The sequence below is a fragment of the Cervus canadensis genome, chromosome 9 (assembly GCF_019320065.1).
Source record: "Cervus canadensis isolate Bull #8, Minnesota chromosome 9, ASM1932006v1, whole genome shotgun sequence".
NCBI classification, from domain to species: Eukaryota; Metazoa; Chordata; class Mammalia; order Artiodactyla; family Cervidae; genus Cervus; species Cervus canadensis.
In genome coordinates this window covers 17,770,408-17,785,801 of record NC_057394.1, presented here as the reverse complement: position 1 = coordinate 17,785,801, position 15,394 = coordinate 17,770,408, and the positions used below count along the sequence as shown (strand labels likewise).

The following is a 15,394-nucleotide window of genomic DNA, read 5'->3' as shown; positions in this document are numbered from 1 at the left end:
CTGGCAGCTTTGTGCCGGTCATCAGTTCTCACCTCCACTGACCAGCACTGGCCACTAGCTCAGTGTATCTCGCGGTGGGGTGGGGTCTATCCCAGGAAGGCCCCCCCAGGGTCCTGCTCCATTCTAGTTGGAGACCTTCCCACAGAGCCCTTGCTTGGTCCTGATGAGGGCAGCGTGCCCGGAGGGCGGGCTGCTATCTCCTTCTGCCAGCTTTTTCCAGGTCTTCACCACAGCTGAGGGGCGTTTCTGCTGCAGCCCGCCCCTCCCTCTCCACCTTCTGGGTGGGGGCCCGGGCTCAGAGCGTGCCCTCTGGTAGAGTTTGCAGCCCAGTGCGGGACCGTGGGCACCTGGGGTCCTGCGCCCCGCGCTGTGCGGTCCCCCCACTGCCTCCATCAGCGGCACCTGCGGCCTCGCCTCACACCTGCGTGTGGCCCCGGCTGCTCCCACCCCACAGGCCGGCAAGATGCGGCCCGTGTCCCTGGAGGGGAAGCCCAACCCGCTGCAGGACGCGAACGTCTGCTCGCGGCTGTTCTCCTGGTGAGCCCCCGCCTGGGCTGAGACACCCCGCTGCCTCAGGGCCAGTGCCTGAGGCTGCTGACCCCTCTCAGGGGCTGAGGGTCGAGGGTCAGGGCGAGGGAGCGCTTTCCAATGGCTACTTGTAGCGGGTGGGGTCTCCTCACACCAGCCGCGGGGGTCCCTGTCTTCGCCCTCTGGGTGGGGCTGTGGGAAGGTGTAGCAGGAACGGGAAGAGGGACTTGGTGGCGGGGCGCAAGGTCTCCCTGCCTTGCGGCTCGCTGCCCTGTCAGCCTCCTTAGTCTCGGGGGCAGGAGGGGTAGCGGGAGCAGGAGACAGGGAGGCTGAGAACCCAGGCTGCCCAGGGGCGTCACCGCCAGCCGGAGAAAGACCGGACCCCGCATGCCATCCTTAGCCGGCTTCCCCAGGACAGCTCTGGATTCATAGTTCTGAACTAATTCTCACTTTCCCCGCTAAACGAACAGCCCTGAACAGCTGCTTTTGTCTAATGAGTGCCCTGCTCCTGTTGCCATAATGTCCCCACCTTTCCCCACATTCCTGAGGTGAAGGCTGAGTTCCAGCTGCACCGGGCTCCCTTGTCCCTGTGTCTGTGACCATGTCTCCCTCCCTCTTTCTCTCCGTGCGCATCTCTCACTGTACATTCTGATATCTAGTTGTGACACATTTCATGTGTGTAAGAATACTATTGTTTTTTATTTAATGAATGGGGATGTGATTCTTGAACCATTTTGCTTTTATCTGGGATACACTGACAGGACTGATGGATGTATTTGACCAGCCGCTTTTCTTACTGTGAATGTCTCTGCTTCCACCTTTGAGAGTCACCCTGGGGATGGGGTACCTGAAGCCTGTGGGGTCTTTTCTGCATCTCTAGGCTTTCCAGAAGCAGTGCAGGGTCTTGATGCAGGTGGTCCTGCCCAGGAGTTCTCTGGTCCTGAAACCACTCAAGGGTCCCTGAGCTGGGAGGAAACTCACAGATGAAAAGGGGCTCAGAGAGATGAAGCTCTTAACTCAAGTTTTCCATGTGGTAACTGGGACCACTAACTAGGTGGGGCAGAACCTTTGGGTTTAATCACACTTGAGTGATTATTATATATTTCATTCCTGGACGCTAAACCATTCATCTTTGCCACAAATTCTGACATTTCTTTTGTTTTTATGTGGGAGGGCCTTGGGGATCGCTAGGAGACAGAAACTTGTGTGCACGTTTTGATGGTGGTTTATTCACTGTGTGTGGCTACATCTCTTGGCCATTTGATAGCCCTTAAGGAAAGAGGGTCAAGAAGGAAAAATATGGGTGTGGGCTTCCCTGTTGCCTCAGTGGTAAATAATTCGCCTGCCATAGCAGGAGGTCTCCTCCACACCAGGAGACGTGTATTTGATCCCTGGGTGCGGAAGATCCCCGGGTGCGGAAGATCCCCTGGAGGAGGAGATGGCAATCCACTACAGTATTCTTGCCTGGGAAATCCCATGGACAGAGGAGCCTGGTAGGCTACAGTCCATGGGGTTGCAAAAGAGTTGGACATGACTGTGTGACTAGATAGCAACAACTGTAAATGATACCAAAGTAGAGACACCTCTCCTTAACTTCAGGCAGGGCAAGGAACTCTCCAGGAATGTTCTATTTGTGGATTTTCAAAATGTATGGAAATGGGAAGGTGAGGACTTCTCATTGATTTGGGTAGACCCCATTTCCAGTTTTCCTGCTGAATTGGAAGGAGCTGTTACCTCTTATTTTACATGTGAAGTCACTTAAGCAGAGAGTTTGAGTAATTTTTTTTTAAACTTTGATATTGGAGTATAGCCAATTTACAATGTTGTGATAGTTTCATGTGGACAGGAAAGGGACCTTTCATCCTACATGTATCATACCTACACATGTATCCATTCTCCCCCAAATTCTAAGAGTTTGAGTAACTTGCTTGCATCACACAGCTTAATAGTGAAAGTTGGATCCCAAATGAGGAGCCTGGCTCCCGAGTCTGTGTAGCCCAGTATGTAACTGCTATTCTGAGCTGCTTCTCTTTGGATACTTGTTCTTAAATGCAGGGAGAAGGCAAATGCAAACACACCTTTGATCTTATAGGCAGGAGTTTCTCAAGGGAAGTGCTTAAAGTTCTTGCTGTTGGAGATGATGCTCGTGAAGCATCTCTGTAATCAAGCTTTAGGGCGGCTGTTCTCAGAGTATGGCTCTCAGACCTGTGGCATCCTTGTCACCTGGGAGCTTGTTAGAACTGCAGATCCCCCCTCCAGTCCTTTTAGACCAATTCTGTAAATTTAGAAATGGTGGGGGTGGGGTTAAACAAGATCCAGGTGATTCTGATGGAAGGTGGAGGCTGGCTTCTGGTTTACGCCGCTCCAACCACTGGCATTGTTCCTTCAGTGCTAACTTTTAAAAAGGAGTCCAGACTTTGGGAAGCTGGTTGGTGACCACAATTGCCATCTTGTTTGTAAAGTCTGAGGTACCCTTGTGATTTCCTTGTGTCCCCACTGGAAATTGAAATGAGCCCAGGCAGGAAGTGCTGCCCAGAGACAAGGCCCACCTTGTAGAGAAAAACTGAATTTTCATTTTCTCACTGAGTGTTTGCTTTTCTTCTCACATTTCATCTGCTTTCTCAACTTATAAATGATGGCAATAACTAGCTTACTGACTTTATACAACTGACCGCACTGGGGTTTTAGTGTTTTCACAGCACAAGTACGACTGAGAGTCTAAGAGAAAGCATACATTTTGACTATTGTAAATTGTGAATTTTAGAAAAGGATATATATTTTTCTATTTCTATAAAAAAACTATAGATGAAGAAGGGCCTCCCAGATAGGTGGGACAGAGGTAGAGAATCCACCTGCCAGTTCAGGAGACACAAGAGATGCAGGTTTGATTCTTGAGTTAGAAAGATTCCCCGGTGTAAGAAATGGCAACCCACACCATTATTGTTGCCTAGAGAATCCCATGGAGCCTGGTAGGCTACAGTTGATAGGGTTTCAAAGAGTTGGACATGACTGAGCACGTACAAGAAGAAAGTAATAAGGATTTATTTTTATTAGCCAGGTATACTTGCTGATATTTTGGTCATTTCTTAGTCTTTACCCTAGAAATCTTTGCATATCTGCACATGTACAGTTTTTTTTTTTTAAATTATAGCTCATGGTTTTTTAGAATTAATTTTTATTGGCAGATAGTTGCTTAGCCCTGTTGTGTTAGTTATGCACCACAATAAGACACCAACTCACACATGGGGAAAAAAGGAAGAAACAATAGTGTTGGCAAGGATGTGGATAGAACCCTGCACACTGGACGGGGTTGTAAAATGGTGTATCACAAAGGACAAATATTTTATGATTTGATTTACATGAAGTCCTCAGAGCAGTCAAATTCAAAGAGAAACAAAGTGTCCTTGTGCTTGTCAAGGGCTGGGGGCAAGGGAAGTGGGGAGTTAGTATTTTAATAGCACACTAGTACAGGATGAAAAGAGTTCTGGAAATTGGTTGCACAGTAATGTGAAGATAGTTAACAATAATGAACCGTGTGCTTGAAAAATCATCAAGATGGTAAATTTTATGTTGTGTGCATCTTCCACAGTTTTAAAAAATTTAATGTGAAACAAAAATGGCACCTGACGTGCCTCATTTGGAAGCTTTGTTCCTGTGTTAGAGTCTAGACTTTGCCAATTCCTGGTTATATGACCTTGAACTAGCCATATAACCTCTTAGTATTGGCCTCTGGAAAGTGGGGAGAACACCTGGAGAGAACACCTCCCTGGGATGCTGGGAGGATCGGTGATGCTCTGAACAGGACGAGTCCTTCCAAACAAAGAGCAGTCATCACCACCACAGAGTGCTCGAGCAATCCTATGTGGTCCCCAGTAGAAAGCCTCTGATAACTTTAATAGATGAGGATACAACAATAACAGTGCCCAACAGGAAGAAGAAAGACTCCTCTCCTTTCCTGGCAAGAACTCAGCCAATGAAAAGCCATGGACTCTGTAACAGCTCTCCCAACTTCCTCTTCTCTTCTATAAAAGTGCTCTCCAGCCCTGGCACTTTGGGGACTTACGCTTGGCTCACTACAAATGAAAACCTCAAACTGCCATTCTCTGCTGATCCTGAATAAGTCCATCTTTGCTGAATAAATATCTGACAGTCTATTTGTTTCAGGTCAACAAAGGGTAGGGAATCAACACACTGGGGAACCCATGCAAGACTCCGAATGGCAAATTATCCACTTGACACCTCTGAAAGGACTCTAGTCTCAGGCTGATCAGATGCAGAACTATAAAGACCAAAAAAGTCAAGAGTAAACTACAGATTAACTTAAATTTGTTAGGCAATTTGTTTTGCCTTAAGGACATACCAGTGAATTTGACTATACCTTTGGGATGTTCTATTTCTTGCTTGAAGCTGTGGTTATTGTATAAAATTACCAAAACTCATCAAACCAAACACCTACTGGGAACAGGTCAAGGTCAGAGAAAGAGCCCTGGAGAGCTCACCCAGACTCCATCTACAACATGTGGATTTCTGACTGTTAATGAAGAATAACAAGTGATATTCTGAAAATGGTGCAAAGAATCCGAGTTTGAAATTAAATACTTCTATCCATTCACCATCGATAGTTACTGAGTGCCTAGCAGGACCAACCTCCCTAAACCATCTCAGCACTCAGCCAGTTCACATCCCCCCTCATGTCATCAGCTTCTCTGAAAAGTGTCTCCAGAGAGTCTATCTCGACACCAGTTTCCACATCCACACTCCCTTTGCAAGGGGAAAGTTCACTGAGACGTGGCCAATGTCAGGGGAGCAAGGATTTAACAGCTTCCTGATGGGATCCTGCCCCACCCTCATCTCTGAGGACAGGTCCTGCACTCACCCCCAATCTGCTGGCCTCTGGGACGAGAGTGGAGAGAAATGCAGAGCTCACCCCAGAGGCTTCAGTGAGGACAGAGTCTCAAGGGGCTGGACAATCCAATCCCCAGCTGGACACGCTTCATTAACTGTGCTTCTCATTTCCAATAGTGAGGAATAAGAAAAATTCAGTAAACCATAATGGGAGAATGGACTATTTTAGGAAAAAATGAGGCCTATCCTATATCAAAAACTAAAAAAAAAAAATGCTAGCTGCCTTTACTCTTAGAAATAAAATAAGAAAAAAGCTAAAATAAAACATAGAGATTTAGATGAAGTTAGGATTTTTAAAAGACATACTACAAAAGCAGCAGGAGAAATGAAAAAGAAAAGCTTGATTTTATTTAATAATATATAATTTAAAACCTCTAAAGAACAAATGAAAATCTGAAAAAGTATTATATGCATGATTGCAAGTTATTTCAAAAATGTAAATGCTCTATAGAAGAAAATATATTAACAGACATTTGAAGAAAGACAAATAAATGATAAAGAGACATAAAAAATGTTCCATCTCTATGAATCAAATGGCAACCCACTCTTGTATTCTTCCCTGGAAAATCCCATGGACAGAGGAGTCTGACAGGCTATAGTCCGTGGGGTTGCAAAGAGTCAAACAGGACTGAGTGACTGAGCACGCGTTAAGTCAAATAAATTCAAATTAAAACGTTCTGAATTATTTTTAACTTTAGGCCCAGAAAAACTGTATCAGGTACTCAAAGGTGACAATGAAATAAGCTCACAAACAGCTGTTAAGAGGGCAAATTGGTCTGAACCTAATGGAAAACAATTCACCCCTTCACTAATTATTCTACTTCTGGGAATTTGGAAAAAGGAAAGATGCACCAAAATATATGGTCATAGATATGCATCACATCCTAATTAGCAATAAACTGTATTAAATAAAAGTGAAAGACTGCATACATTTCAATTAAATATCACATTTTGACAGACACAGACTCTCAGACTTTAGAGAATGAACTTATGGTTGTCAGGGAGAGTGATGGGGGAAAGGAATAGTTAGGCAGTTTGGTAGGGACATGAAAACATTGCTGCATTTAGGATGGATAACCAACAAGGACCTACTTTATTGCACAGGGAACTGCTGAATTTTATGTGGCAGCCTGTATTGGGGCAGGGTTTGAGGGAGAATGGATACAAGTGTATGTATGGCTCAGTCTCTTTGCTGTTCTCCTGAAACTATCACATTGTCTGTTGGTTATACTCCTATACAAAATAAAAAGTTTAATTAAAAAATACTATCAAGGGTGAAACAGATCACCAGCCCAGGTTGGATGCATGAGACAAGTCTCAGGGCTGATGCACTGGGAAGACCCAGAGGGATGGGATGGGGAGGGAGGCAGGAGGTAGGATCGGGATGGGGAACACATGTAAATCCATGGCTGATTCATGTCAATGTATGGTAAAAACCACTACAATATTGTAAAGTAATTAGCCTCCAACTAATAAAAATTTAAAAAAAGAAAAATACCACATTTTGAACATTATTTAATGCTATAAATAAATGTTAACTATCAAAAGCTAGGAAGGAATCAGGATCCAAAGATATTTTGATGTTGAACATCTTTTCTTCTTCAAGCAGAATTTTAAAGAAGGTCTTTTGTGGGCTTCCCTTGTAGCTCTGTCTGTAATGCAGGAGAACCTGGTTCAATCCCTGGGTCAAAAAGATTCCCCTGGAGAAGGGAATGGCTACCCACTCCTGTATTCTTGCCTAGAGAAATCGGTGGACAGACCAGGGGGTTGCAAAGAGTCAGACACAACTGAGTGACTAATGCTTTCACTTTGGGGGCAGGGTGTCATCATCTGGATAAGTCCTGGCGCTGATTCCCTGAGCATTTTCTGTAGGGAACAAGTGTGGAATAAATCACCCAACATGTTTCAAACCTGTTTAGTGGTAAATCTCCTAGATATACACTGTTGTTTTGAAAGGAAACTGAGACCTAGAGATGTTAGAGGTCATGGAGAAGCTGAACTGGAATGAAGTGGAGCAGAGGACAGTTGAGGCCCTGGGTGCTCAGCACCACTGCTGGGACTAGAGTCCAGATTTCTGACTCCTGGACCAGGGTTCTTTAAAGGTGCCAAGGTACCTGGATTAGCAAAATCTGAAGTTCAGTCTATCTTATTGCTTCTTTAATGAGTCATGGATATTCATACATTCAACAAATAGTTCTTGACCATTTGTACCCATGTTGTACTTGGAATAACAGGATAGAAGAACTGTGATCTCTGTCATTGCTGTTATTCAGTCGTTCAGCCATATCCAACTCTGCGACCCCATCGACCAACACACTGGGCTTCCTTGTCCTTTACTGTCTCCTAGAGTTTGCCCAAGTTCATGTCCATTGAGTCAGTGATGTTATCTAACCATCTCATCTTCTGCTGTCCTCTTCTCCTTTTGCCTTCAATCTTTCCCAGCAACCGGGTCTTTTCCAATCAGTCAGCTCTTTGCATCAGCTTGGCCAAAGTATTGGAACTTCAGCATCAGGCCTTTCTATGAATATTCAGAGTTGATTTCCTTTAGGACTGACTGGTTTGATCTTTGTCCATGGGTTTTTATGGTCTGGCCTTGGAAATTTACCGAGGCCCATCAGTAAAATGGTGTTTACCAATGAACTGTCTCTGCATAGTAACTATTATCATTTAAATAATGCATAATCGATCTGAATAGGTTTTTTGGTGGGATCCTCTGTACAGTTACTGTTTTTTTCCCTTTATAATAAATAACTGCAGAGAGATAAGTTGAGATTATGTAAATATCATCTTCTGCTTCAAACTTTCACACACTATTTTTAATTTCCACTGATAATTTTCTGACTTGATCCTTGTTTTTTTTTCTGAGTTGTTAAACATTTTTATTGTGCAGACTTATAACTTTACAGGACATGCAGGATAAAAAAGTATAAAATATCAATAAGCATATAAAATTTCAGCAGTCTTTTTGACCAGCACTTGATTTGCACAAGGGACTAAGCATCTATATAGAACAGACATGTCTTGGGATACATAGTTTACAGATTGAATCACAAAACAATTTCCCAAGACTTTTCCTCATATAAAGATAAAAAATATCTTGCACTTAAAAATTATTCAGTATAGCACATTTTCAGTTATGTACACAACTTAAAATAACTGATGACTTCTTTTATGTTTGTTTGCATTTATTTGCAAGAGCTTTCCTTTCTCTCCTGTTTATGTAGCACTACAGATTCATTGATTCTTTCATTATTTTCTGGGTTAAGGCTCATTGCCATTTATTTGTTCTGATGCTCAAAGTATCCCAGATTTGTCTAGTAAGAGCCATTCAAGCATCTCTGTTCTTCCTGCACATTCTCATGATTTCTTGAACACTTCCTTATTTTATGGCACAAGATGTCCCAGACCTATCTTGGACTCTCTCTGCCTGTTGGTCTTGGCCTGTAGACAGTGAGGCTTTTGCCAGGATTGCCTGGGGCTCTGCTCACCAGGGCTCATACTAGTTATGAGCAGCCCCCAGAGAAATTCTCCTTTTGCAGTCAGTGTTGTGGCTGGATAAGCCCTTGTGGTTCTTAGGATTGTGAGACACATCTCAGAAACAACCATCAGGGAACTTTGAAATGCCAAGGTGTATCACTCACATGCCCTGGAGGGTACAAGGCACCCCCGGGGTGACACAGCGAGGTCCTGGGTAGAGAGAGAGAGCTCATTAGCAAGAATGGACTTGGGGTTCCCCCTTTTTGAGGTTGAGAGTTGGGTGTCTAGGATTTTAAAGTTTCCCTCTTTATTGGTGAATTTAAAAAATAAGAGCAGGAATTAAAGTACGGGAAAGGAGAAGCAAGCAGTCGGTGAGATGGTCTGTTATCAGGTCAACCAGAGCTTTCTGAAAGCGGGAACTCCAAGGGTGGGGTGGCCTGGCTCTTTATCTCGTTGTGTAGCTGTCACATGTTCACCGGAGATGAATGTCTTTGACATGGATGTCTCCAAAGCTTCATGTCAGGTGTTTATATCTATCAGGTGCTGACACACACAGCCCCAACCTTGGAATCAGCCAGTTCTCAGTTGGTTCCTTCTAGGGAAGAAGGATATTAAAAAGCCAAGAACTGGGTGAAGGGCGCCAAAGGACACAAAGTTCCATTATAAAATAAGTTATACAGTAGATTAACTATAGCCACCAGACTGCACATTACATCCTCATGAAAGTGAAAGTCCCCCTGTTGTGTCTGACTCTTTACAACCCCATGGACTATACAGTTCACGGAATTCCAGCCTGGAATGCGAGAGACCCGAGTTTGATCCCTGGGTTGGGAAGATCCCCTGGAGAAGGGAAAGGCTGCCCACTCCAGTATTCTGGCCTGGAGAATTCCATGGACTGTATAGTCCATGCGGTCGCAAAGAGTTGGACACAACTGAGCAACTTTGACTTTCATGAAGGTATAATGTCCAGTCTGGTGACTATAATTAATCCTACTGTATTGAATACTTGAAAGGTGATAAGAGAGTAGACTTTAAAACTCCTTCCCACAAGAAAAAAATTGTAATTGTGTATGTTAAACAAAACCCCAAGACTGGGGGGCTAGAATGCTCTTTGCTACCAGTGTGTCATTGCTTCCGGGGCCTCTCAGCCTACAGAGTTAGGGAGTGTGTATGTGTCTGTGTGTGAGTGTGTAAACACATGTCTAATTATTCCATCATATCACTATATATTTAAAATAAAGTTTTTTTTTTTAACAAAGCCCATCAATGTAGGATTCTAATTAGAGCTGTATAATTTAGATATATGTCACTGTCATTTTAATTTTTAACAGGTGGCTAAACCCCTTGTTTAAAATTGGTTATGAACGGAAATTAAAACAAGCTGACTTGTACTCAGTGCTTCCAGAAGATCGCTCCCAGCATCTTGGAGAAGAGCTGCAAGGGTGAGCACAGGAAGCAGGGAGAAGGGAGGGAGAGTGAGAATTTCCACGTGGGGCTAAAGGGGTTTATGTGTGGGGGGAGGCTTTGCTTCCTTTAGGTTCTCTGGAGCCTCCTCCCCTGACATTGCACACTCACCCCCTCTGGCTGACCCCGGGCTTAGCCCACGTTGGAGGCTGGGGGAGCCTGTGTTCCCTGTGCATCTGTGCAAGTGAAGGGAGCTCACAGCCATGGCCCTGGAGACCAAGCTCTGTCCCCGGAGGTGGGGCCCCTGGAGGAAGGTGTCTGCCCTCCTGAGCTGCTCATGACCTGTGAGTCCAGCAAAGCTTGGCAGAAACTTGTTTTCTGAGACTAAGACTTCTCCCTCAAGGCCTGGTCTGGTACTTTTTCAGGTGCTTCGGTCTACACTGCTCATCCTTCAGGAGCCCTGTGACCAATTAGCCAGCACCTATGGGGCAGTCGCAGAGCACCTGCAGTAAAGGCTCATCTCCCATTCCGCCCCTCCCCCGTTTCACCTGTAGCCAGGCTGCTCTTCACTGTGCTTTGTTTCTCATCACAGGTACTGGGATCGAGAAGTTTTGAGAGCCAAGAAAGATGCAGGGGAGCCTTCTTTAATGAAAGCAATCGTCAAGTGTTACTGGAAATTCTATTTCGTTTTGGGACTACTTACATTTCTTGAGGTTAAAGCTTTTACATACTGTGCATTGCTTCTTAGTGTATGCAGATCAGTACTGAGATGGATGAGATGGTGGGGAGAGAGGACAGTGGTTTAAGGTCTGAAGATAAAACTTGTCTGTGAATCAGGATGGAGTTCAGTGGTTATATTTACTTTTAGAATGGACAGGTGCTTAAAGACAAATGCTTCAGGGGATTACTATTGGGTTGGCCAGAAAATTCTTTCAGGTTTCCCATAACAGCTTATGGCAAAACTTGAATGAACTTTTTGCCAAGCTAATAGTTTTCTTTTAACCAATTAAAACATAGTATTGTGGGAGGATGGCACTGACAAGAAAAGACATTTTATACCATAATAGAAGGAAATGGCAACCCACTCCAGTACTCTTGCCTGGAAAATCCCATGGACGGAGAAGCCTGGTAGGCTACAGTCCATGGGGTCACAAAGAGTCGGACATGACTGAGTGACTTTACTTACTTAGGACATTGTTAGTGCTCAGTAAATGATATAAATGCTAAAAGTGATCCTTGAGAAAAAGAAGATCCTAAAACCTCAAGGAATATGTGCCTCCTGCTTTGGAGGAAGTAATCTTGGACCTGAGCCCAAAACCTAAGACATTTTATAGTCACTCAGCAAGCAATTGTTAACTTGCCCAGGACACATCTGATAAATGCTTTCCTAAGAAGGGATCATCACTTCTCCCGTTCCAGTGGATCAGGACCTGGGGCCCTGCATCTGGGCAGGAGCTGCATAGCTCCTTCTTGGGCTGCACCCTCCCCGTGGGCCAGGTCATCCAGGTCAGAGCCCCCCATGGGGAGGAGCTCCAGCTTCACCATGAATTGTGGAGAATCCATGCACCATCTGTGCTGGTTTCAGTCCTGACTGTGGGGGGTGGTTTGCTGGTTGAAGGGAGAGTCTTGGTAGCTGGCATTGGCAGAGGGTGTAGGAGGGGATGTGCAGGGCAAACCAGAGACAGAAAGCTGTGAGCTCAGTGAACTCTGTGGCCCAGAAAATCCTGGGTCAAGACCCCCCAGAGGACAGTCCACCTGGGGACACAGTGCCGGCAGCCCCCTGTTCTGGCTGACCTGCTGGAGGTCTGCTGCAGACCCCCTGGGTGGCTCGTGCTCTCCGTGGTCCCTTAGCGCTGCCTTAGGGACACGGGCGGGCTGTGAGTGTGTGAGAGCAGGAGGATGGAAGAGGCAGCTGCTGTGAAAGGGGGGTTTTAGGTGGAGAAGGTGTGAGCTGTCGTCAGTCCATTGTGTTGGGAGTGAGGTGGGTGGGCCAGGTGGTTTACAAGTGGACAGCATGGTTCTTGTATAAAGGCTGTGTTGTACTGAAGGGCATTGTGAGCAGTGGGCAGCTGGGAGGTGAAGTCCGCCCCACACAACTGGAGAGACAAAGAATCTGTCAGCTCCCAGGTAATTGGGTCAGGAAGTCAGATTTGGGATCCTAAATGAGGGTAGATTTCAGGTGTCCATGTCACCTGGATGCCAGATTTGACTAGGATGTTGATGCTAGAAGCAACATCATGCTGTGTTCAGATAGACCAGGAGCCCTTTAACCTTCCCCTCGTTACCACCGGTGATAATTTTAGATAGCAGAAGATCTAAACTCAGCTTGCTGCTGCTGCTGCTGCTGCTAAGTTGCTTCAGTCGTGTCCGACTCTGTGCGACCCCATAGATGTCAACCCACCAGGCTCCGCCTCTCTAAAACATGAACACATTTACTTTATGACCTCCTGCCCTCTTTTAATTCCTCTGGTACACAGAACGACTCATGGGTTACCCATGATTCCCAGACAGTGCTGTGACCAACCACAGCACGGGCACTCCTGGAAGCACCAGTGGGAAGAGGCAGGGTGATGCCAGTCCAGGGTGAAGCTTTAAGGGTTAGGATTTCAAAGTGTGAAACCTTTGTCCTGTGAGAATTGAGGAGTGCCCATAATGCTTGGGGAAACAAGTACCAGGCTATTGTTCAACCTGGAGCATGTGCAGGTCTCCCCTAAATAGACCAGCCAGTGAGTTCCCTGCATGCCTGGCCCCTGTGTGTACCTTCATGGGTATCTTGGGCGAGGAGGAGAATAGGTCTCCTCCTGCCTGGGGCCCTCAGGGTAGAGAGGAGGATCCTAAAGACTCTTCTTAGGCCAGAGACACAGAGATCATCTCCCTAGGTCATCAGGGCTTCTCTCTGAGAGGTGAGGTCTCCACCTGCTGGTGTGTAAATGGGGTGACCTTGAAGAGCCTCAGTGGGTTCCCTCACTCCCTACCCTGAGTGGGGAGGAGTGACCAGAGTTTATGTCCTCTTCCTGGGAACCTTAGAAATGGCCGGTCTTGTCTAATCACTGACCTTTGTCCAAGGCCACTTTTGCTGGTTGTCTCTGTTTTAGGTAGAGGCTATAAGAAGGCACATATTTGTGTAAGTTTTTGATTTGGAGCTCAGCTGATGGGCAGGAAGTAAGCAGAATCCTCTGCATCCCAAAGTGGGCTTTGTGCCTGGACTCAGGGCTGGTTCCCCAGGAGCTGAGTGGTCTTTGCATTTATTTCCCAACCCTTTCTTCCATGTGTCCCTCACTTCTGCTCAACCCGGGAGGCTGGGAAGTGGCTGCTGGTGGCAAAGATACTGTGGGCTCAGAGCAACCACTGAGGACCACACAGCAGGGAGAGGAGGAGGGGGCATTGAGCCAAACAGACAGGGGCCTGCAGAGCAGACCTGCTGTGTGCGCCCTGCTGGTTCTTGAGAGCTTAGCATTAGCCATTAGGTGTTAGTAATATCCACAGGGATGACCTTGAGACATATATGAGGGTGATGCTTTTCAATTCATTTAAAAAAAACTGTATTTTTATTTTCTCATTGAAAACTTTTTTTTTTTAATTGAAGGATGATTGACTTACAATATTATATTAGTTTCAAGTGTACAGTGTAGTAATTCAATATTTTTGTACATTATAAAATGATCACCCTGATCAGTCTAGTTACCCTCTGTCACCATACAAAGTTATTCCAGTGTTATTGACTATATTTCCTATGTTGTAAATTACATTTCCATAACTGGAAGTTTGTGCCTCTTCATCTCCCTCACCTATTTCACTCATCCTCCAATCCCCCTCAATCCATTTTCTTTAATAAGTCAAGGAAATAGGTGACTCCTTTTTAAAAAGATTGCTTTCATAATCGTGAAAAATTCAAAATTCTTCTTAGAGTGAAACTTTTAATTACTGTCCAGAAAAGTTGACTTTTAGATGTGACTTTTCTCGAGTTCTTGTTCTGCCATGATGGCCTGTAAACAGCAGTGAGTTTTCTAAGCCCTTTGTGAAACCGAGCTCTGCCATTAAGGATAGAATAGATCTCTTCCCAGGACTCCTGTCTTTTGTGCAAACTGTAGAAATCTTCGCTAATTTTTTGCTTTCTGGTATGACAAGAAGTTCTGGCTTATCGTTACACAAAAAAAAGCTGTGCATTTTAAGTACAAATTTGCCCCAGCCCTGGAGTCTCCATTTCTCCAAGCAGCCATGGCTCCTTCTAGTGGGAAATGGTATTTAGAGACTACGGTCTGGGCACTAGGGGTGCTCATTGCTATTGAGTTGGCTATTGTTTCTCAGCTTTGTCATTGGACAAAGCTAGAATACATTTTTTTTGTAGTAAACAGACCTTGAGCTTATATGGGTATTTCCAATCTAAATCAGATTCAGGACAGTAGTGCTTTTACTTTATCTTTTACTCTTAGATTGGTATCTCTTTTCCTCTCATCATCTTTTCTCTTTTCTTCCATGCCTACTGGTGGCTCAGATGGTAAAGAGTCTGCCTGCAGCATGGGAGACCTGGGTTCGATTTTTGGGTTGGGAAGGTCCACTGGAGGAGGGCATGGCAACCCACTCCAATATTCTTGCCTGGAAAATTCCATGGATAGAGGAGTCTGGCAGGCTATAGTCCCTGGGGTCACAAAGAGCTGGACACGACTGAGCAACTTCAGTGAATCCCAGTTCTCAATGATACTGATGTAATTATTCATTTAAAAATATTATAATATCAACACTATTAACCATAATGTGACTTTTGGAAGCATATTGTTGTTGTTGTTGTTGCTGTTGATATTGTTCTTAGATAGGCATATCACACAGGGAATGTGTTTTCAAATTTTTTTTTAAAACCACTTTTAATAATTTGTTTTTGTGTAACTGCCAACCTACTTGGTGGATATAGTTTGTGTTTCATTTTACTCTGAAATTTTAGGAATTGATTTTGAAAACTTGATTATTTTATAATTACAATTCTGTATAATGTTTTCACAATTCCAAAATCAAATCAACAAAAGAGGCTATTTTTAAAGAAGACTGGTATCCTTGTTCCATTATAATTCTTCTCCCTCTTTAG

General features: G+C 44.8%; 1 protein-coding gene across 1 annotated transcript in view; it reads left to right on the top strand.

Annotated features, from left to right (window-relative positions):
* The first annotated feature begins 415 nt into the window (after positions 1 to 415).
* The window catches only part of LOC122447240 (ATP-binding cassette sub-family C member 4-like), a 914,448-nt gene continuing 899,469 nt past the window's right edge, over positions 416 to 15,394 (top strand). The window contains exons 1-3 of the mRNA XM_043477776.1: positions 416 to 537; positions 10,242 to 10,352; positions 10,907 to 11,027. Of these exons, the coding sequence (XP_043333711.1) occupies positions 464 to 537; positions 10,242 to 10,352; positions 10,907 to 11,027 (306 nt within the window). The 5' untranslated portion in view covers positions 416 to 463. The remainder of the gene's footprint in view (positions 538 to 10,241; positions 10,353 to 10,906; positions 11,028 to 15,394) is intronic.